A 22609-nucleotide genomic window follows, 5' to 3' on the forward strand; every position below is an offset into this window, starting at 1 on the left:
ACTGTTACAGGGAGTACCCCCCTAGTTTTCATTATTGTTTCCCTCCACCTGTCCCCTCCCAGATTCAGGAAGGCGGGGAGGCATACTTGCCGGCAGATGGGGCATAAGGCACGCCCTCGCCCAGGGTGGGGGGGGGGGGGTGTGTGTACATCATGCCGGGGACTCTCCACCCTGAGAGAACGAGGGAGGAATGTGACAGGGTGGAGGGCGGGGCCAGGTAGTGATTTTACACACCCGGTCCCTTATCAGGCTAATCAAGCCTCCGAGAGGGATAAAGGCCGGCTGCGGATGGTGGTGCGACAGAGAGAGAACGTTTATGGGCAGATGTCTGTCCTATGTGTGTTTGTGTCGTTTGGTTTATTTCTTCATTAAACTATTATTTATATTGTCAAGCCGGTTCTCGCCTCCTCCTTTCCATTGAACTGCTTTACACAGACATTTGCGGGAGTTAATGGGAAGGGCGTCGCTAAGCAGAGTTTTCCATGACGTCATCACGTATCCCTACATTCGCAAGCATGATTTGTCATAGAATACAAACATTTAGTATCTGAAAAATCACATGATTTAAACAATTGACACATGATTAATCACCCAAAAAAACAATAATCATGATCATACAAAAACTCAAATATATAAAACCATCACAACAATCATAATACAAAAATTATGTTAATATTAAAATCAAAGAATAATTTTTTTCATTTTTTCATGCAATCCTAAAATAGAAAAATATCAAGTGAAAATTAACCTATCATTGAAACATCAGGTATACACAGTCATGAATCAACAATTGTTCTCACAATTCAAATTCATACATTGATGTCCTTACAAGAGTAGGGTTAAGTCACAATAGGTTGCCATTATACTGCACGTTACTGGCTTCAGCAATATATAATGTAAAACACTTATGAAGCAAAAAACTATTTATGAAACAGCGACAATGTAAAAGGTAGCGTTCAGAAATATCAAACCATAGTTTTGGTCAATAAGATAAAGATAAGATAAGATAAAATATACTTTAATAAATGGTGTCTACCTTCATTATACAGTTTACCATTGCCTGAATGTATGCTAATGTACAGTTGTTTTATTGTATTCACTCGTACCCAAGAGTTATAGCAAAAATCTGATGATACTGGAGGATATAATTGTCCTATAAATGCAACTCTAAGTGTGTGTGTGTGCGTAAAATGCTACAACTCCAGCAGTGTGCAGTTCGGACGTGTATATTGTCATCTTTCAGGCAGCCCTGATTTTTGAGTGGAAGAAGGACGGGGTATCGAAAGAACCATGCGATTTAACCCTCGGGGCAAACTCACCTCTCCCTTCCCTTTCGCAAACATCAGCAAAAATATCACTCTGACCAATGGCTCTTATTCGGGGATGTGCTTTGCGAACAGAACACTCTGTACAAACACGCTTACTCCAGCCTCAAGTGCGCCGCGAAGCATTCTCAGTGGCTAAAGTGAGTGGTGTGTTTTTCTTAATAGTTGTCTGATTGGACAACCCGTATGTCAGTATCTTGGCTTTTTTCCCTCTTCTTGGGACGTGTCCTTGTTTTTTTTTTGTTGTTTTTTTATCGGAGTAGGGAGAGCTAAGCCAGTTGTGTGTCTGAAAATGCTGCAGGATTTACGCACAACTTGTTGCGCATTAAACAAAATAACGAAATGGTGCGCGTGCATAAACACTAAATTGAAACGTACTGTAAAATATACTGCATTTGTCGTAAAAATAAATAATGTGCAATATCCGAAGCGAAAGTTATTGTACACGTTAACTTGTATCGTGATAAATATCCCGGGTATGTGTTTTTTTTTTTTTTTTGATAACTTGCTGTGTCAGAATAAGTTTCAACCTTGAGCTAGCAATTTAAGAGAGTTTGCATGTAATATATAGATATAATAAGGTTTAAAAAAGGTATAAGACTAAATGCAAGTTATCCTGATCAGGTAGTACGAGATCCCCATTAGCTACACTAGGTCAGAAAATCGTTATTTCATATGGCAATTTGTCCTACTTTAGGTGACAAATAATATTTAATTAAAATATATGGTGCAGTTTAATTGAAAATCTGTGTATTTGTCTTTTTTTTTATATTCATGTGTCGGTTTGCGTGTGCAGGTGATTGTGTGCTTAGTTCGTGACAAAAAAATAAATAATTTTTTTTGTGTTTTAAAAAAATGTCTGCATGGTATAATACAATTGACTCAGATAAAGGTGTCCAGGTCATTATGTTTTAATCATCTCATTTAAAAAGCAGTACACAATCCACATCAAATTCTTAATAGGCTCAGTTTGCAACCTTGCAAAAAAAAAAAAAAAAAAAAAAAACTTATAAAAAGAAGTACATACAGAAACTGCACAAATGCCACTTTGGATAGTCATAAACAACAAAAAAGCTTGACATAAATAAGTTAGTATAATTTTCTCAGTTTGTTTTCCTTTGTTTTGTTTTTCTTATCCTTTACAAAGCAATATGCACAGATACACTTCAAAGTTTTTAACACATGCAGTGTAACGTCTTATTTCATTTTATTTTTTTCCTTTCATTGGTTTATACATATTTTTGTCATAGTGCCATGTCATGTTCAACATGAAAGCCAAATATATTGTGGCAAAGAACTGGCTTCATGGACTAATGTTGTTCTTAATTATATGGCCCAGTGTTAAAGAAAAAAAGTAAAAAACAAAGAATATATATTTATTTATATATATATATATATATATATATATATATATATATATATATATATATATATATATATAAACATTATGCTACAGCAATTAATGGAAATATAAAAACTCACATAAAAGGAAATGAATTGGTCATTACAGTTGCACAATTATTTTTGTCTGTTGTAGTTCATGTGAATTTTAAGATTATTCCAAAATGTCAAAATAAAATAATAAACAAAAAATAGTGGAATAACCTAGGGATATAGTAATACTGTTAAGAACCGTGAAAACCTTAATACCACACTTGGAGTCACGACCCCTCCAGAGAGGAACACAAATGAGCTGTTACATTGACAGATGAATGTCATATGAATTACCAATAAACATCCCCAATGGTTTTAATGCAAATTTCAAAACAATATATTTTTTTTGATTTAGCCAGATCACTCGAGGTGACAAATTCTCTCATGCTTTTCAGACAGTGACATATTTGTGCAACTTAAAAATGGCCAAGATTGTGCTGCTGTTCAGCACTAAACTGATACACATTAAAGTCTATTTTTTGACTGTTAACATCCTGAGCCAGCCTTAAACTGAGACAATGGGACTGTGAAGCTTAATTAAGAGGAAATTGTGTGTACATATATGCTTTTTTTAAAGAGGGATAATTTTGAAGGGAGACGTTTTGATACTGCACAGCAATTCAAATGCACGCCATCATAAATGATTGTTTTTTTTTTTTTTATCTTAATTTTACATTTAAATGTGCAACATATAAAATGAAAGTATATACATAGGTAGTAAAACAACAAATGAAGCAACTCCAATTGCACACTGCTACATTGTCTGCTTTTGAGGCAAATATATTCTTTCGAGTGCCAAAACTTTAGTGTAAAAATTCAGTGCTTATACAGCCTCTCCAAGGCTTATTTATATATATATATATATATATATATATATATAACCAACTGATGTCCCTGTTTACTTCATAAAGCTCTTGAAGTATTTGATGGAGAAAATAGGCTTCTTCATCTCTGTTGGAACAACAGAAAAAAAAAAAAAAAACATTAGTTTGCACATAAAAAAACATGGAATATCTGTGTTCAAAAAACTCAAATAAAAATCAAAACAACATCAAATATAATACCTATATCACTCATGCTTGAAAAAATAAATTGACAATTTTTCAGCATATATTGGTGCTTATAATACGGCTAATTCCAACTATGTTTTTTTAATCACTGTTAATATATGGCAAGGACTGAATTGCAAAATCAGACGTGAGGAATTTTCGGTCCCCCGCCTCCTCCCACGCGCAATCCCGCACGCGCCAGTACGCCCTACAAGAGACCTGCTGACGTGTTACTACAATGTTGTGCATTTGAAAGACGTTGTCAATTTTGCAATGGCAGAATGTCCAAACGTGTCAGTTAAAAAAAAAAAAAAAAAAAACACCAGACCAAACACTTTACTTGAACGAGACTATGACAGTCAAGACGTCAAGGAACAAACATAGGACTGCTTATGAGGAAAACACGGCGATGCATGCGATTCATGTCACGCACTAGGCAAATAATAAATTTCAACGTTTGACGTATTTCTTTTCATACTAGACTGCAAGGAAGCATGTGTCTGCGTGTTATTTCCCACCAGCACATATGCTAGAAGAATGCATCATTTCAGGTTACGTTTGAAACTCACCTTTGCGTAAAAGTCCTTGTTTACGTTTTGGGGTCTGATTTGCAGGGCGCCTGCTCGCCCGAATCTGTCGTATCTGGACAGTGGTTCGCTTCGGTCGGATGGACGTTGGGTCTTTTACTTTGGCAAGGAAGATCTATTGAAACAATGAGAATGCTGTTAAAAATAATAATAATAATAATAATTAGCCACAGTGTTGCTGGCTTTATCAGAGGCGCGTGCAGAAGCATATTGTGTTTACTCCAAAGCTGTCCAGTGCAGATTTGCATGTCACACCGTGGGAGTAACCAGTTTCACCACAAGCAATTGTTACAATTTCTTTCACGGGGTCAATGCATATACTTTGTAATAAACTATTAGACGCCCCAACCGTCAGTGTTTCTGGAGAGGCAGCTGACGTAATTCGTAATGCCCGGCTGTCACGAGCTTGCAAACATTTACCCTCATCCTCCGTCGACGGTCTTTTCCTCGGTGTGGTCCGTGCTGTTTGGCAATCCGACTGACTCCCAGGCTCTGTACTTCCAGAGTCCTCCCCTCCGATCTCCAGAGAGGGAGTTGTCAACAAATAATCGTGATTCCGGTTATGTTCCACAGTCTCAGCCCGTTTGGCACGATGTGCTCTGCTGTAAAATTCCGGCACGTCTTGGCTGTCCACCTCCTGCCACTCGTACTTGCCCGGCGAGAGCGGCTCGTTTTTGCCAAAGTCGAAGTTCCATTTGTCCGAGGATGCTTTCTCTAGCTCCTGCAGTTGCTCCTTAACATCCCTCTCGAACTCTTCGCGATTCAAAGATCCGAACAGATTCCTGCACACGAGAGGCTTGTGGTCCGCCTGCCTCGCATCGACCCGCTCCAGCGTCGGACTTCCATTCGAGACGCGCACTTTTGACATTTTTCACATGAAACTCTGCCCAAGAATCGTAGTTGCAATCGAACCGAACGCACTAACTAAACACAATCGCGCCCAAGTAATCGCAAAGTGAACCAGGCGCACTCATAACAAGCGCGTGAATGTAATGCAGAACGACAACAGCGACGATCGCGAGCGCTCATCAACACAGCGCGCGGCTCCAATCCCGTCTCGTAGTAATTCCGAAGAAAAACAGACTAATCATTCGAGTAGGCGAGCACCGAATATGGCGATTGCAAGTAAACTGGGAGTAAAAAAAATTGACAGCATAGGCTATTTAAACAGAGGATAATTTCCATTGGCTGGTGAGCACAAGACCCGCCCACCACTGAAACAGCGCAGAAATATCTAAGGCGCACTCTCAATGATTGACAACAGAGGCCATTTAAACCAAGGACATTTCTATTGGCTGGGGGAGCACAGGTCCCGCCTACCTGTGAGAATGGATACACATGCTCGAGACGGCTTGCCTTCAGTCTGAAACCTTGCGTTTGCGAACTGTCCGAATTGCAGACACTCACCTGACTCGTCAGAAGGTATTATAAATGCGAGAATATTACAGTTAATGTACTGGCCGTGTTTTTAGAGGTGTTACAGAACTGTGATGGAATATCATGAGGACATTCAGACACTTGCCCAGCGGCTGTGTACTTGTGAAGCGTACTCTGTCTCCTGTAAAACTCTGGTGTGGTTTGCTATCTCCCCGTCAAGTCTGAGGTCATAGTTGGCAGCCTGCTTATCTCTTGCAGACTTTGGCATTACCAGTAATAAGTAGCTGAACTCGTACACCACCATACTCCTTCAGACTGCACTTCCTTTTCAATAGTTGGTGTATGTGTGTAGGCTTTAGGCCTTAAAAATTGTGAGAAAAGAATTGCAAGCTTTGTGGAGCAAAACACGTTTTATTTTTATTTATTATTTAACTTATTATTAGTTTGTCATGAATTGTATACTTGTATATATTATTAATTTGTCAATCAATGGGTCAAATTATAATGATAATAATGAAATTGTAAAAGTAATACGATGGTGCTCCAGCTGCCAAAAAATAAAATAACTGATTGTCACAAATTTTGCAGTCATTATTAGTAATAATAATGTCAGGTCCCACACATTCACATCGTTTTTAAAATGTGTAATTATTTGTGTATTTCTGACTTCTTGGCAAATTATTTTCTTTGCTGTAATATACTTTTAAAAGCATATTTCGGGTTCAATTTAAGTTAAGCTCAATCGACAGCATTTGTGGCATGATGTCGATTACCACACACAAAAATAAATAAATAGTAATTTCCACTGGTTCCTCCTTTTCCTTAAAAAAACGAGGCTAAATTGAGGCACTTAAACTTTGGAAGTGAATGGGCCTAATTTTGGAGGATTAAAGGCAGAAATATGAAGCTTATAATTTTATAAAAGAATTTACATTAATTCTTCTGTTAAACCTCATGTATTATTTGAGCTGTAAAGTATTTTTTTCGGTTGTTTTAGGGTTTAAGGCGTTAGGTTGTCATTGCAACAAAGTTTGAATTGTAAGTGTCTCAGTGTAACCCAGATTTTAGGTTTTTTTTAAAGGAGGGACGAGTCAACATACATTCTTTCTGGCAAGCAACATTATGCCACAAATGTTGTCAATTGAGTTGAACTTGTTATGAACCCAGAACATTCCTTTAATGTTGAAGTATTTTTCTCTTTTTTGTATACTGTATATCCCCATTGAATGTTTTAAGGAAAATATGCAATATTGTTGAAAACACATATGACTGTAGTGCCATCTAGTGAGTGTAATGTAGTAGTAATCATCAGTGTGAACTTAAAACTATGCTAGTAACAGAGAGCAATTTATGAGAATGAGAAGGTTAAGAGAGGGCACTCTAATGGCTGGCAGTGGTGACACAGCAGTGGTCATGCTCCATCTGTTCCTGACACTTCCTGTTGCCAGCGACTGGTCCGAGCAGACAGCATATCGTCACGTCCAAATTACATTCTCAAACTGAGCTTGCACAACACTGTATACGGCATGATCTGAATTGGGGGTGTCAGATAAGGGGGACATCTGAAATGTGTAGTGTTGGTGGTCCTCCAGGAATGAATTGAGGAACACTATTTAATGATATGTGGTAGTGAGCCGAGAATGGAGTATCCAGTTGTACAAGATTACTCAGTACCGTGCAAGCCTAGATCTTGCCTTATCAATGCAAATAAGTGTTTGGCCATAGTCTTTCTTTAACATATAGCATGGCAAATCCAAGATGCAACTAATTAAAAAAAGAAATTTTGGACTGACCAAAAGAGAGCATATTAGATGATACTGGGACTTGCAACCTCCAATACCATATAACAGTGCACATACCACTGAGCTACAGATCTCTTACTGCCAAGTATAAAGAAAATGTATATATGACCTGTGAATTTGAATATAAGCAAAGTTAGTTAACAATGAGTAGTAGTGCAGTGGCAGAGCACACATACTCTGCACACAATGGTGCTTTGTGCTCTTTCGAGATCACAGGTTCAAGTCTTGCCTGCACAAGGCCCTGATCTCATTTATCTTTTTCCTTTGTAGTGTTTTATCAATTAAAGGGGAACAAACTTAATCATAACTACAAACCTCTCAGCCATTTATTATATATTTGTTGCATGAATAAAGAAAAAAAAAAGTATGTTTTTATGGCTCAGTTGGTAGAACATGGCCTTTGCAAAACCAGGATCATAGATAGGTTCAAGGCCCAGGGAACACACTTCCTTACACATTTTCAGCTTCAGTGCACTGTACATTATTTTGGATAAAAGTGTCTTGGTAAAATCTTACAGAATCACTAATCAGATTTATGTTTTATCATATATTAGATTAATTAATCCAAAAGATGGATTAAATGTGTTTTTCCTGCCTCTGGTAGTGGTCATGTACGCAGTTAAAATGACTATTTCCCTATACAAACAAGCAATAAAACATAAAATACAAACAAACGTGCAAATTACTATTATTAAAATTGTATTATGTCAAGAAATATGTTAGGTTCATGAATGTCCTCTTATCCAGAATGATGAGAATTTAGGACGTCTTATGGACGTTCCTTTTCTTTGCCAGCTCATTTTGAATCTGTTCTGGAAACTGATGAATGTGATTCCGCACACATGGCAAGCAAAAGCGTTTGGTGTAGAACAGACTGCAGTCCTGTAATAAAATGACAGATTGACAAAAAAAAGTTTTACTACAAGAAGATATGAAATATACAAATAATAATGAGTAAAGAAACATATTTTGAGTAATGAACAAGCAGCATATTACAGACAGGAACATCAACATGACATAAAATGAAAATTAGTAACAACCTAAAGAATAAGAGGGAGGGAAACTGTAAGAGGAGACACTGTATACATACCGTGCTAACGCACACCATCTTATTACACACACAGCACTTTGATCCTAAAACAAGGAACTTTTCTTTATCTGGGCTAAAGGGATCTCTCATGCCATAACATTCTTCTAAAAGCCTGTGGGTCAAAGCATGAATCATATTTAGACAGATATGACTTTCTTTACCCAGTCTCTCCCATTCAGAAATCTGATAAAATGTCATATATGAACAACATATGAACTTATTGTTACAGATTTCCAAATTTTACATATATTGGAATATACAGTAGGTGCATAAAATTATTTAATATTACACATTTCCATATGTACATATTTCCAATTTCACTATTTGTGACATTCATATATAAAGTGTGTGCAAATACAATGTAAATCACAGTACAATTTCATATGTATACAAGTGATATGAAGGAAATGCCATATTATTTTATGTTGTGTGTGTTAAATATAGGAACATTAAAAAAAATTATATATATTGCATATAAAGTATTAGGGTTGCAGCAGTATACCGGTTTCACGGCATACCACGGTATGTAGGTCTATTCAGACAAAGATCTTACTTTTAGGAGAAATGTCCTCTGGTCTAATGAAACAAATATTGATTTGTTTAGCCATAATGACCATTGTTATGCAGAACTGAAAAAGTGTGTGCGAGCAAGGAGGCCTACAAACCTGACTCAGACCAGTTCTGTCTGAAGGAATGGGACAAAATTCCAGCAACTTACTGTGAGAAGCTTGTGGAAGGATACCCAAAACTTTTGACCCAAGTTAAACTATTTAAAGGCAATTCTACAAACTACTAACAAAGTGCATATAAATTTCTGACCCACTGGGAATGTGATAGAAATAAAAGCTGAAATAAATTATTCTCTTTACTATTATTCAGAAATGTCACATTCTTAAAAGTAAAGCAGTGATCCGAACTGACCCAAGGAATGTTTTCTACAATTACATGTCAGGAATTGTGAAAATGTTTAAATGTATTTGGCTAAGGTGTATGTAAACTTCTGACTTCAACTGAATGAATGAATGAATGAATGAATGAATGAATGAATACACACACACACACACACGCAAACGTGAAAATCATTCATTAACTTACATATTACAGTTACTGTATGTTTTACATACAGTATATCATCATGATTTCTGCAGATGATTTTTAATTCAGGCATAATTACGTTTTTATTGTTATTATTACTATTGGGTTGTTCAGTATAAAACATCTCTGATATCTTTCTACGCTTGAACATTATATTTGTATGCTGTGCTAAAACAAACAAACAAATTGAAAGTACTGTAAATCATATGAGCGCACTATATCGAGCTTCTTTTTTCTTCATCTTTTGCATGAAAAGCAGTACAGAGTTCCAAACCCTACTGACAGATGTTAACGTTAATATACTTACACAATAGCTCTTGTGTTTGGAGGTTTCTGTCCATAAAATGAGTACGGACTGGATAATTCACACAACTCGCATGTGAACACGCCCAAAACAGATCCTTCGCTCAAATCCATTCGCTCGATCAATCAGTCCTTTTAACATTTGCATAGTAATGCGTATATTTAGTTCCATTAAACCACCCTAACTATTGCTCGTTTTTTGTGTGTCACCATGCCGCTGCAACGCCACTACCGGAACTTCCTGTTTGAATTGCCGTTGCAACGCACGAGACACACCAAAAGATGGCGCTGTCGATGCAGAGAAAAAAAAAATACTATTTTCTCGTTGAAGGTGCACTGCGTAATATTTTCCTCGTTAAAAAGTTTTACTTTAAATTAATTGCAATTTTAAAACATATTTATAAAATCATGACCACTCACATGAGATGAAGACTCCAGTCATATCAGTAACCTTTATAAAAGCTGTTTTATTCAATACTGATCATCAGTAATCTTAATCGCTTAATCTTAGCATGGCCTGATATTGGACCATTTCACTGGTGGATAAAATTATTTCATGAACATTGATTCTCTGCAATGTCATCTTTAACTGAAAACTATTGAGTTTGAATGATGCTGCACCTACACCGCAAGTTGTCAGAAAAAGTCCAAAACAATATAAACAAACACTAGTACACTTTTAAATGCCTTTTATTGATTTTAAATAAAAAAATAAAATAAAATGCAGACAGCATTTTATTTATCAGTCCGTTCACATTCAAAGATCTCAATTAAAAATTAAATATTTAATAACATTGCAACAACCAAAAACTACAACAACATTTTATGACGTTTAAGTGCCTTGTGGATTGTGTCGGCAAGTTGATTTTGCACTCAATTCTGATTTTTCCTGTCATTACTGCAAAACTTTACATAAAAAAACCCCACATAATTTACAAATCAAGGTCTGAGAAAGAACAGTTTCTAAAAAGTGATCTGATGTTCAGCATATGGTCAAATCTGAATGTGTTTTTGGGATCTGCATTACATGTAAATATTGAAAAAACTAATTCTTATACAAAATATCACATTAGTCTCCTAAATGTAAGTTCAATTTTTCAAAATACATAAACAGTCCTTGATTGTGCTATAAAATTACAGTTGGAGTGCTATACAGTACAAAAGATTGTACAAATGACGTTCAATATACAGGTGTTTCAAGTGAGGTAAAAAGCAGTCTGATTTCTATGGCTCTTATATATATATATTTTACATTCTAACATCAAAACATAATCACACAGTTTTCAATATAGAGTCACTGGTACAACAATAGCATGTTGTTCCAGGAAGTTCTTGGCAGTTTAATGGCAGAGGCAGTGACAAACATAAGTTTATGGAGAGCTACTTTTTGAGGAGGCAGCTCGAAAATTATGAGTGGACAGCATCGATTGCACTTTCCTAGAAGATTTTGGACAGTGTCCTTACAATGGCCAGTGTCGTGACCCAGTGGGTTTGCCCTAACACACCCCATCAGTGCATGATTCAAAGCATCTGTGCACACCATCTGTCTTCCTATACCTAATCCCTCTACTCAAAGACTTCATTAATTTCCTGTCCCAAAGATAGAGGGGTCTCTCATGTATTAGCACTGCCTGAAACATCTATGGAGTCATCATCACCATAGTTCAGGGGAGAGATTGTGTGCTCAGTACATATCTCTGTAGATCTCCTGCAGAAGTGGATGGAGTGAAGCATCATTTGACTTCTTGATCTCCTGGACAAGATCTGCATGCTCTGTCACAAGCTGTCGCAGGTCAGCCAGTTTCTGTAGCAGCTTGGGAAAGAGTAAAGTGTTGTCAGGATGGTTGACCAAAAGGTGAAGCCGTAGAGCGTGAATTATAGTCTCCTGGATGCATTCGATCTGGGATACATTGCTCAGTCCTGGACGATCTGTGATCAAAAAGAGAGAAATTATGTAAGTAAGAAATATTTAGCTGCATTTTTATGTTTAAAAATGTTGGTATGTATTTTTAAGGGAGCACTTTGCTAATGGCATTTCTCCTTTGCAGATATGTTAAAGAGATTGAGTGCAATTCTCCAGGAAGCTGTGGTCTATGAAACTGTCTTAGTTTTAGGTCTCGGCTGCACAGCCGCAGTTCCAAGGGCTGCTGTTGGAACCATTGGGGAAGGAAACTGTGGTTATTTTTGCTAGCCCTCAAGAGGAAAAATCCCAAACTCACTCTGACCATTTTTTTGTAATGTCTTTTAAAAGCTGCTGGCAGTGGGACTCCAGAGGTGGCACAAAAAGAATCTGAAACACAACTGACCTACTTACACTTTAGTAAGGAGATATTTATAAGGCACGATGTTCACAAAGCACCGAGCAAGGGGAATTTTCAAAAGGCGGTACTGACTGTTGAAGTGTTATTCAAAAATTTAAATTATGTCAGCATTTACTCACCCTCATGTCATTCCAAACTCATTTGAATTTCTTTTTTCAGCGGAACTCAAAAGATGATGTTTAATAGAATGTTCCAAGTACTCTTTTCCAAACAATGACACTGATTGGGGATGGATGCATTTATGCTCCAAAAGTGACAAATAATCATCATAAAAGTAGCCCATACATCTTGAGGCTATATTCCAAGACACCTGAAGCCATTCAAGGTTTGTGTGAGAAACAGACCAAAATGTAAGTCCTTATTCACTGAACTTCCTTCCCTCCGTAGCGTCTCTACAATCTCATTAGCCTCCATATACAATATATATATAGAGGGATGGATGGATGGATGGATGGATGGATAAAAAGGTGCGTAGCTTGAGGTTTGACGTCAATGATGCCAAATGCCATTGGTACTTGTGTGCCTTTTCGAAATGTGCCAATTTTAAAAACAATTACAGTATGATTCAGACTGATTTGCTAATGAATCATTTAGACCAATTTGTGAACATTTTCAACTAGTTCATTGTCAAGAACTAACTCAAAAGAACAATTCACTGATGAATCAGACATCTTTAAGGCTTTCAAATTTGTAACAATCTCTACTAAAGACAAATATTTAGCCTAGAAAATATATATATTCACTATAGTAATTTCCAGTCCATGACTTTTGATATTTTATTAATTTCCATGACAATTTAAAAATTCCCTGATATTTCAGTTGTTTCCATGATTGTGGGAACCCTGCAGTTTGAGAGTTTTGAGAATCTCAAAAGAGAATTGAAAGCGACAGCAGAGAAAAAGGTTTTCATAGAATAATGACTGAAAATTCAGTCGAATCCTCACAAAAATGTATTATAGGTCTTGAAAATAAGTTAAAAATGCATAATTTTTGTAGCTTAGCATCCATCTCTATTTTCTGTTACTGCATGGAAAAGAGCAACTTTGATATTTTACTAAACTTTTGTTGTTTAATAATAATAAAAAATTAAAAAGGGTTTGGAACAATAAGAGGGTGAGTAAACTTAAATTTTTAAGTACATTTTCATTTTGGCGAACTATCCCTTTAACTAGCATTTCATTTTAACTTTTACTTTGCCTCTTATTCTCTAACCTATGTAAATTCTCATTTCCCTCTCAGTGTCTCACCTCCACAGCAGATAATGGCTGCCACAAACAGTGCCAGGTCGCTGTCGTCGAGCTCTAGAGCATTGAACCTCAAAGCGAACTGAAATTTTGGTTCCATCATATCACTGAAGGGCTTGCGCAGGCTTTTCAGAAACTCGCGAGTGATAAAGCCTGCACCGCGAGCAACCAGCAGTCCATCTTTATTCATACAGGAAGCCAGCAGGGCAAACAGCGCCTCATACACACCATACTTCAGCAGAGTCACCTGGTCATTAAGATCTAGGGTAGCAAAGCCAGGCACAGCTTTGGCAAACTCTGTGAGTTCTGTGACCGTCTCCACTGAAGCATACTGACAGAAAAGAAAGAGCCGGGCCTCGACCTCTCTCTCCTGTAGAGCAGAGGCATCGCCGGCTGCCATGTTCCCCAGAAGTTGGGTGACCAAAGTCTGCTCAGCATGCTGCAGAGTATCCAGGTCATGGATGACGAAGGGCTAAAATGTAGAAAAGAGGGAACCGAGTCAGAGAACAGGTGCACACTGAGTACTCTCTTTTTACTTAATTAGATATTGACACACTTTCACTCAATAGCTGGGTTTTCTTTCATATATTTTATGTAAATTTTGGGAAGGCTGGATGGAAACACCAAGATGCAAATTAAATCTCCAAAATGCACATGAAAACGTATACGCTCACTACAGATACTGAGAATACCATCAATATCATAGTACAGCATCTCAAATGTTGCTCTAGTTATTCTGAAATGCCAGAGTTAAAGTCTGTCACCAAAATGTTTGGCTACTAGTACTTCCCAAAATGCTTTCACTCCCAGACATAAATCTTCTGCCAATTAACACTCGCAAACATTACGTTCTTTTGAGACAGAGTCACAAATTAGGGGCCCTTGGGGCAAAAATCCCACCAAATCACATTGTTTTTTCATTGTTGTTGAGGTATTCCTTTTAGTTAGTAGTGTCACTTCTTTTAGTTCACTATCCCCAACACTGCTCCCACTCACCGGAGTGCAAGTCTTGCCTGTGAGAAAGACACGTGCTTTGGCTTTGTTCATGTGGAAGTGTTTGAGGTAGGCGTCATGGATCAGCCTGGCCAGACTCTTAGTGTCGGGCTGCTGGGACTTGCACTCTTCTTTCTCCCCAATCTCCTGCTCTGCTCTCAGCCTGTGCTTCTCAGACTGAGGCATTCGCCCAAATCGAATGGCTGTGAGGCACACACACAAGTACATACAGTATCACTGAGAGCAAGGACACAATTCACGTACACTGTAACAGAAAATGTACTGTACAGATATACAACAGATACAGCAGATACAAATGTGTTCATCAGCATGTTCACACACAAACCATGAGAAGTAGAACTTTTAGTTATCACGCTGCCACACCATCACCACCAGGACAAAGGGCAGGCAATGGTGAGGTATGATGTAAATCAGTGAGAGAATTGCATTGGTAATGCTAATACCTACACAAAACATGACATAGGCTCACACTACCACAGAAAATTACACTTGGTCTGGTCCAAGTCCTGTGAGAATAGGACAGTGTATCTCCATGTCATCAAGTTCTTAAAATCCCTATTTCAATCCATGATACCCCAGCTTTGGTGCACTAAATCATAAGATTTCTGAAGTTATGATAGATAGCAAAACTAAGAGAGTCTAGGAACTTGTTGTTCCATATTTTGATTCTAAGTTTACTGACCTTGATAGCACCAATTGTGCAATGTTATTGTTCTAAAACATGGCCTAATCTTGTTAACCAATAAAATAATTAAGGATACTTTGAATCATCAAACCATAAATCTAGTTTGTGTACAATATCCGTGGTGAAGTATTGCTTGAAGAGTCTTACCATTGTGGGACATGCCAACCGCAAGGCACTTGTGGAAACGGCAGTATTGACACTTGTTTCGGTTCTTCTTCTGAATCTTACAGTTGCGTTCACACTTGTCATATTCCAATTTGAGTCGAATGGTTCTCCTGAAGAACCCCTGTGAAATATTCAAATACAGAGGTTGTTAATTCACTGCATGCTGAGAAAATATAACTGCATTTTTACAGCATTTTTGTGTGGTCGCCAGTTCATTGCTATACAGTGGCTAAGGTGTTATAAATGGTTGCTATGCAGTTTATAGGGTATTTTGGGTGGTTGTTAGGTAGTTTCTAGGTAGTCCCAAGTTTCTATGAAACCTCTAAGTCTAACTGCTTTGAAATGTTATCTTGAGAATTAAATTGTCACTTTGTAACATAAAGCCTAACCGATTCATGCAAACATGAAAATGGACTTTAGGCCCTAATAGCCCAATCCAGAGCAGAATCTCAAAACACACTGTAGTAAAGAGGCCTTGATAAACATCTGGGCTAATTGCATGTGTGATAAGACCATTGATTCAGATACCAAGGACGCTGCATATCTGCCAGCAAATACAGTGGCAAAGCCAAGCTGAGCTTGATGTAGCATGCACACACTTAAATTGCATGCCTACTCTGTTAATAAACAAGTGTTTATATGACATTGTACTGATATTTACAGGGTGCAGAACCATGACAAATTTGCAAACCATACAGTAGTTTCAGATATAATGGTTTGTATATTTGAAGCCTACTCTGTAATTAGGTGTGATTTTGTGAGTGAGAGGGACAGTTTATAGATATTTCAGAGTCTTAAATGCAAAGAGATCCATGCACAACCTAATGCTAAATGTTCTGTCAATAATCTATAATTGTGTAATGTTCAGATTAGGCCATAAAGTATTTCAGTAACCAGGCTGCAGGAGTACCGGAATATCACTATTTACACTTGAAAAAGCAAGAATGACAAAAAAAGATACAGTGTTGGGTTGTCACGATACCAAAATTTCAGTAATCAACACCAATACCAGAAAAGTTTCACAGCAAAAAAAGAAATATGCTACTGAACAAACTTTTTCATTTAAAAAATTATATATATATTTATATTAAAATAAAACAGTGTTCAAATATTTCTCAATTAAGTTAACATTGTTTCAAGTTTAAGTCAAAGAAACAAATTGAGAGCAGTGAGTGGTTTTCTCTTTTCTTCTCAATATTGAAATTTGAATAATATTAACAATTTAACTAACTAAACCTGACCATTTGACAATAATGGCCATTATTGACCATTCACGCTCACAGCTACATCAAAGAGCCTGTTATGTCAGTCAGACAGCGCAGGCACTAAAATTGAGCCTGTTGACTCAATAATAATTTTGACATACATAATACAGTGTATAATGTAGAATCTGAGCTTTGTGTGTCTGTTATAGTAAGGGCTAGAGTAAGGAAAAAAGACCACAAGTCCTCATTGGAATAAACTATGCGCTGGCTAGAACACTCTGGATGGGTCTTGATGCCCTGTCATTGCAGCCTGGTATGTGTGGTAAGGGTCACAGTTACAGCACAGACAGCTTGCATGTTTCCATGTAAATTATTCAACATGGACAAGCACAACACGTGCCATATAATGGAAATAGATATCAAATAAGAACTAAGTCATATGCACACTGTCACAGAGTGATCACTGTGCTAAAAACAGAACCGATGACGCACCTCAACACACCGAACATACCAGATGATAAAACTGGACTGAAGTAACAGCTCATCACACAGTCCTGAAAATACAGACCAAGGACACACTTTCCATGCGACCAATCGATATTTCCTACTGCTGTAATTCCTACTGCTTCCACATTTATCTCAAAAGAAAACAAACACAAAAGGCACATTTCAAATGACATTTTAAAATGTAGGACTATAATAAACTACTAATGTAAATCTAGTAGCTAAACTGGTAGACAGTGGCATAAAATTAGATAAAATCTACCTTGAATGCGCTGTTGCTTTAGATTAACACGCCTGCCTGAAGCATCATTTTAATATATTTAAAATGTTTAAATGTTGATTCTAAATACAAATGTAAATGTAAAACCAGTTGTGATGAGGCTACCCTGCATGTTGCAACAGAAAAAACTAACTAAGCGATTAACTAAATGTCTTGTCGCGGTCAAGATGGTTAAGACGAAAACCTTTTTGCTTGTTCTTGTTACCTTATCGCATCAAACCTGGTTAGGGCATGGAGTAATTATAACTATGATTAAACTATAATAAACAACCATAACAAGTGGTTAAAGCTGAAGCACATAAAGCTTGAACCAGTTAACTGAACCGAAAAATAAACATATTCAAACATATTTTACTGCGGCCCTGACATTGTCTGTTTATTTGACATCTTGGACATACTATAGCATACAGAATTTGTTTCTAATTTGCATTTCATTAGAAATTAATGTTGAAAATTATTTTACTAAAACTACCACGATTACTCAAGACAAAATGTATATTTTAAAAGTCTCATCTAAGTGCAACGTGTAGGAGCGGTAAACCAAATGGGCAATAAACCTATAGGTGTAATCGTCCTGTTTTAATTGCACCCTCAATGGTCAAAGTCTGTTTCTACTACAGAAAAAACACATGGCACATAACAATAACTGGCCTGTTAGTAGTTAGCTTTATAGTTAGGAGAACGGCTATGACCTTAGTGCACTTGATGTGCACTAAGTTTGAAAGTCCTGCTGTCAAATCTGACACACACTGCATGAAGCAACAGCCTGTATACATGCTTCAGCTAACATGTATGAGGAGGAAAAGATGCCTCGAGGGAGCTTTTAGTCTTTTTGCAAAAGCGAGCAACCTAATTAAACTTTACCTTTAGCTTTACATTCACATCACTGTCTACACTAAAGCCAAGCAGGGAAAAAGTGAGGGCAGATTACTTTTGACTTGTGGAACCCAACAAAGAATTTTCCACTGTGTGCGTTAGCGTGTATGTGCTTACTTTGCAGCCTTCGCAGGCATGCACTCCGTAGTGGAAACCTGAGGCACGGTCGGCACATACTCGGCACTCCAGGGTAAGTGAACTAAGTGAACTAGAGGAGTTCTCATCCTGGCCAGTGCTGGCTGCAAACACTCCTGAGGATGGACTAGAAGCTGGCGTTAAGACATCTGCAGGACAAACATACACATGCACTGTCAATAAACCATGTTTTAATTAAATAAATCCCAAATAGTTTTGACGTTACATGATGAATGGATGGATTGAATGGATGAATGAGCTCACATAAGCCACAATGAACTCAAATTAAAGAGTTAATTAATGCAAATTAAAAGATAAGTGTTCATTAGGATTTGGATAGTTAGCAGGCTTACTGTTATAGAACCTTGTTAGTGAGTGATTTGGCAGCTCTCAAGCACTCAAATCACAATGTCGATTATATGTTGATACTTTGCAGTATTGGATGAAATGCACGTTTATTTATAATTCATCTTTTTATTTATTATTCCACTGTCACACTGCATTCAGGGATTGCCTTATCCACCATGGATACATGTGATAGTGCCTTAGAATCTGCCTAAAACATGGTATATTAGGATGAAGTATAATTAAGTTAGCTTTTTTTGGAATAGCTTTTGTGTTGGGAGCATGCCTATGATGCCTTAGAATGCTGCCAACACATCTTTTGGAATAGAGATTGTGTGGCTTCATATACTGTAATATACCTAGGCCAGTGGAGCTGTCTAACACTGTGTTGTAGCTCTGGTACTCCAGTATGTGTAAAGAACTGAAGGTATCGTCATGAAAAGACTGAGAGATGTCCTCTAGCTCCTCCATGTCACCATTGAGCTCTCCACAAAGAGACCTGTCCAGCATCGGATCACCCAGCAGGGACGAGGGACTGTACAGACTCGGCATGTCTACCATGGCGCTGGACCACGGCAAACTGAGAATCAATCATCAGTCTGTAAAAGAAAAAAGAAAGCAAGAGTAATGTTAGTGGCTCCAAAACAGTTCCAGATGACTCTAAGATTAGGTTTAATTAGGGTTAGATTAGAATATACATATATCGGCCAGGCCAATTAAGGACAATTGATATTTGGTCATTTTGAGATCATCTGCATTGGCTGGTAACTGAGCCTACATTGGTTGATTAACAAACATGGTCATTTCAATGGTTTAATTACACAGTATTTCACTGGTTATTAAGCTGGGTTAGTAGAAAGCATTTTAACATAACAAAATTACGTCACCTTCAAATTCAGCAATTTCGGATACATCTTATTTGCCACCATTAAATAAAATACTGAAGTTATGTGTTCTGGGTTGTTGTCATAGAGACATATGAATATACTTGTTCAATATGCTATACTTTTTTATTTTTAACCTCTTTTCTCCACAATACTGGAATGCCCAATTCCCACTACTTACTAGGTCCTCAATCTGGGTGGCAGGGGACAAGTCTCAGTTGCCTCTGCTTCTAAGACAGTCAATCCACGCATCTTATCACGTGGCTCGCTGTGCATGACACAGCGGAGACTCACAACATGTTGAGGCTCATGCTACTCTCCGCGATCCACACACAACTTACCACGTGCCCCATTGAGAGCGAGAACCCCTTAATCATGTCCACGAGGAGGTTATCCCTTGTGACTCTACCCTCCCTAGCAACCAGGCCAATTTGGTTACGTAGGAGACCTGGCTGGAGTCACTCAGAACACCTTGGATTCGAACTCGTGACTCCGGGGCTGGTAGTTAGCATCAAAATGCTCTGAGCTACCCATACCCCTGTTCAATATGTTATTCAAACATAAGAAAAAAAAAAAAAAAAAAGCTTTGGCCTGTTACAGGTTTCATCATGGCAACGTGGTCTCCTGTCATGTGAACTCTGGAGTGAGTTGCTATCAACTTATCTCCTAGACTGGCCAAAGATCAAGTGCTCCATCGATTGGGATGATTAAAAAAGTGGGTCTAGGTCAAAAGTAGACATCATGGGCTATAAGGATATAAATATAACTCAATGCAAGAAGATATATTTTACTTTTTCTGAAATGAATGCGAGTGGCCCTAAAATCCCTTTTAAGGAAAGTCAGTCTACTCGGCATCCATCTTGGGAATGCTCCCGGGGAGTGTTGGGGAAAATACGGATTACGTATTTAAAATACAAAATATAAGTAACTGCATTCCACTACATTTACAATTTAAATAATTGGTAATTAGAATAGAGTTACTTTCAAAAAGTATTTTGATTACTGAAGAGATTACTTTGCATTTTATTGTCACGTGTTTTATTTAATATTTAGTCCTTTCAGATGGAAAACATTTATACATATAAATGATGCAATCCAAAGTGAATCTGAACAATGGTGTACTTTCTTGTGACGTAGCAGACAGAGAAGTAAGTTTGAAGTAAGTTTAGAGCAGAAGAAATAGAAATAAACCTTGTGTAAATTGTCAGCTTTACGCTAAGATAAAATGCTATTTCTAGCCTTTTTACAACCACGTTACCAGACACGATCATATTTTATTATCATGAAAATTCACTTTGGATCATAATTTATTTTTTCTAGTAAGACCTTTGATATTAGGGCAAAATTTGTATTCTTGATAATAATATTTGTATTGTTTTCCTGTAAAAATATGTAAAAATCCTTAAAACAAGATCAGTTTGATCTTGTTTAAGAAACAACACTGCATAAGATATTTAGGTTTTTCAAAGAATGTATTTTTAACATGTGTATTTTGTCTTACTGTACTGGGAGAGTTTTTATAGTCAAAACAATTGAAAAAATCTACCAGTGCTGAAGAAGTAATCCAAAGTTTTTAGAATAGGTTACTGACCTTGAGTAATCTAACGGAATACATTACAGATTACATTTTACAGCATGTATTCTGTAATCTGTAGTGGAATACATTTCAAAAGTAACCCTCCCAACCCTGCTCCCGGGATGCTAATTTCTATGGATGCAAGCGGCATGAAAGTACAGCTCCTATCTACTTGAATGGGGAAAGACTGAAATCTCCAAAATGTTGATTGTTAAGATGTTCCGAGTGGTTTTAAGTGCATTGGTATGCATGTGGGTGCTGCTTACTGGTCGCTAGGGGTTTTCTGGTTGGTTAATTCAGGTCACCCAAATCAATATAATATTTTGGTCACTTTTAACCCTATTTGTCATCTGCCAGATGTAAATCATTAGTCTGATTGCTTAGAAAATTAATAGCACTACTCATCTTAACAAGATTCAAGGTATCATTTATGTCTGTAGAACAAACTGTGCAGAACGAGACAATAAAGTTTAATACTTAGGGTTAGGGGTCATTACCGGATTACTGAACGGGCACTGGGCCAGTTGCCCATGGGCCTCCGGCCACCAGCGGGCCCCCAACGACATGCCATGTAACGTGCATTTATGCCACTGAAATAAATTAAAATGAGCAAGTCAACTGTCCAATGTTTACACACTCACTGTTTAAGCTAGACAAATTGACCAATTCAATCGTGTGAATATTTTCTACCAGAAGACAAGCCCTTTACAATTGGTACAATGGTAATGGAGGGTAGGTTTAATGTAAAGGCAGACAAAATTAAGCTTTTTTAAAAAGGAGGTTGTTAGTTGCTTGTCAAAAGAGGCACCTATTGCTAGTGCTAGATCATCTGCTAATGTTAGCAATGAGGCTGATTGTGAGACCACCAGTCCCACTTGCGAGCCCGAGCTGCCAGAGAGTCTCTCGCCACCATCTGGAGCCAGCAGTGCAACATGCGACACGGTCCACCAGCTCAAGCACAACCCATGGAAATATGAATGACCCATCTTTGTGGGGCATGATAGACGAGCGACTCCAGACAGCATTAACTGAAAGCGGGGTGTCTGCTTTCCAAAACCGAGCAGCCAAATATCCAGCGTCAACACAGGACGTTGCTGGGGTTAGGACACGTTCCCTAACAAATTATTTATTTTCTTGCCACTTACAGAATGGAAAAATAGTTTCAAGGGATTGGCTAATTTACTCACCAAGTAATGGACATGTGTTCTGTGTCCACAAAAATAAATGCTTTATAATAGGATTCAGTGACTGGAAGCACTCTGATCGTATAACTGAACACGAGAAGAGCTTACACCATATAACTAATATGCTTG

The 22609-nt window shown here is 37.5% G+C and overlaps 3 protein-coding genes across 4 annotated transcripts in view; all 3 read right to left on the bottom strand.

The window, feature by feature from the left end:
- Positions 1-2750: 2750 nt before the first annotated feature.
- LOC127638932 (cyclin-dependent kinase inhibitor 1B-like) lies at positions 2751-6225 on the bottom strand. 2 transcript variants are annotated; one of them, XM_052120701.1, is made up of 3 exons: positions 4745-6225; positions 4378-4510; positions 2751-3710 (listed from the first exon to the last, which is right to left on the bottom strand). In XM_052120701.1, the coding sequence occupies exons 1-3, from the start codon at positions 5261-5263 to the stop codon at positions 3658-3660; spliced, it is 705 nt and encodes a 234-aa protein (XP_051976661.1). In that variant the 5' UTR covers positions 5264-6225; the 3' UTR covers positions 2751-3657. The 2 variants fall into 2 exon arrangements, with proteins under 2 accessions (XP_051976661.1, XP_051976662.1); XM_052120702.1 differs by having other exon boundaries at positions 2752-3710; positions 4816-5548.
- A 1670-nt stretch (positions 6226-7895) lies between these two features.
- cdpf1 (cysteine rich DPF motif domain containing 1) lies at positions 7896-10288 on the bottom strand. The gene is made up of 3 exons (XM_052121136.1): positions 10067-10288; positions 8665-8776; positions 7896-8456 (listed from the first exon to the last, which is right to left on the bottom strand). Exons 1-3 carry the CDS (start codon positions 10174-10176, stop codon positions 8334-8336), a joined length of 345 nt encoding a protein of 114 aa, XP_051977096.1. The 5' UTR covers positions 10177-10288; the 3' UTR covers positions 7896-8333.
- A 467-nt stretch (positions 10289-10755) lies between these two features.
- LOC127638811 (peroxisome proliferator-activated receptor alpha-like) overlaps positions 10756-22609 on the bottom strand; it is a 55652-nt gene continuing 43798 nt past the window's right edge. Inside the window, exons 6-11 of the mRNA XM_052120556.1 lie at positions 19196-19435; positions 18474-18640; positions 15474-15612; positions 14624-14823; positions 13631-14099; positions 10756-11991 (exon numbers count right to left, since the gene is read on the bottom strand). Coding sequence (XP_051976516.1) covers positions 11747-11991; positions 13631-14099; positions 14624-14823; positions 15474-15612; positions 18474-18640; positions 19196-19397 — 1422 coding nt within the window. The 5' untranslated portion in view covers positions 19398-19435 and the 3' untranslated portion in view covers positions 10756-11746. The remainder of the gene's footprint in view (positions 11992-13630; positions 14100-14623; positions 14824-15473; positions 15613-18473; positions 18641-19195; positions 19436-22609) is intronic.

Source organism: Xyrauchen texanus, chromosome 47 (assembly GCF_025860055.1).
Source record: "Xyrauchen texanus isolate HMW12.3.18 chromosome 47, RBS_HiC_50CHRs, whole genome shotgun sequence".
NCBI classification, from domain to species: Eukaryota; Metazoa; Chordata; class Actinopteri; order Cypriniformes; family Catostomidae; genus Xyrauchen; species Xyrauchen texanus.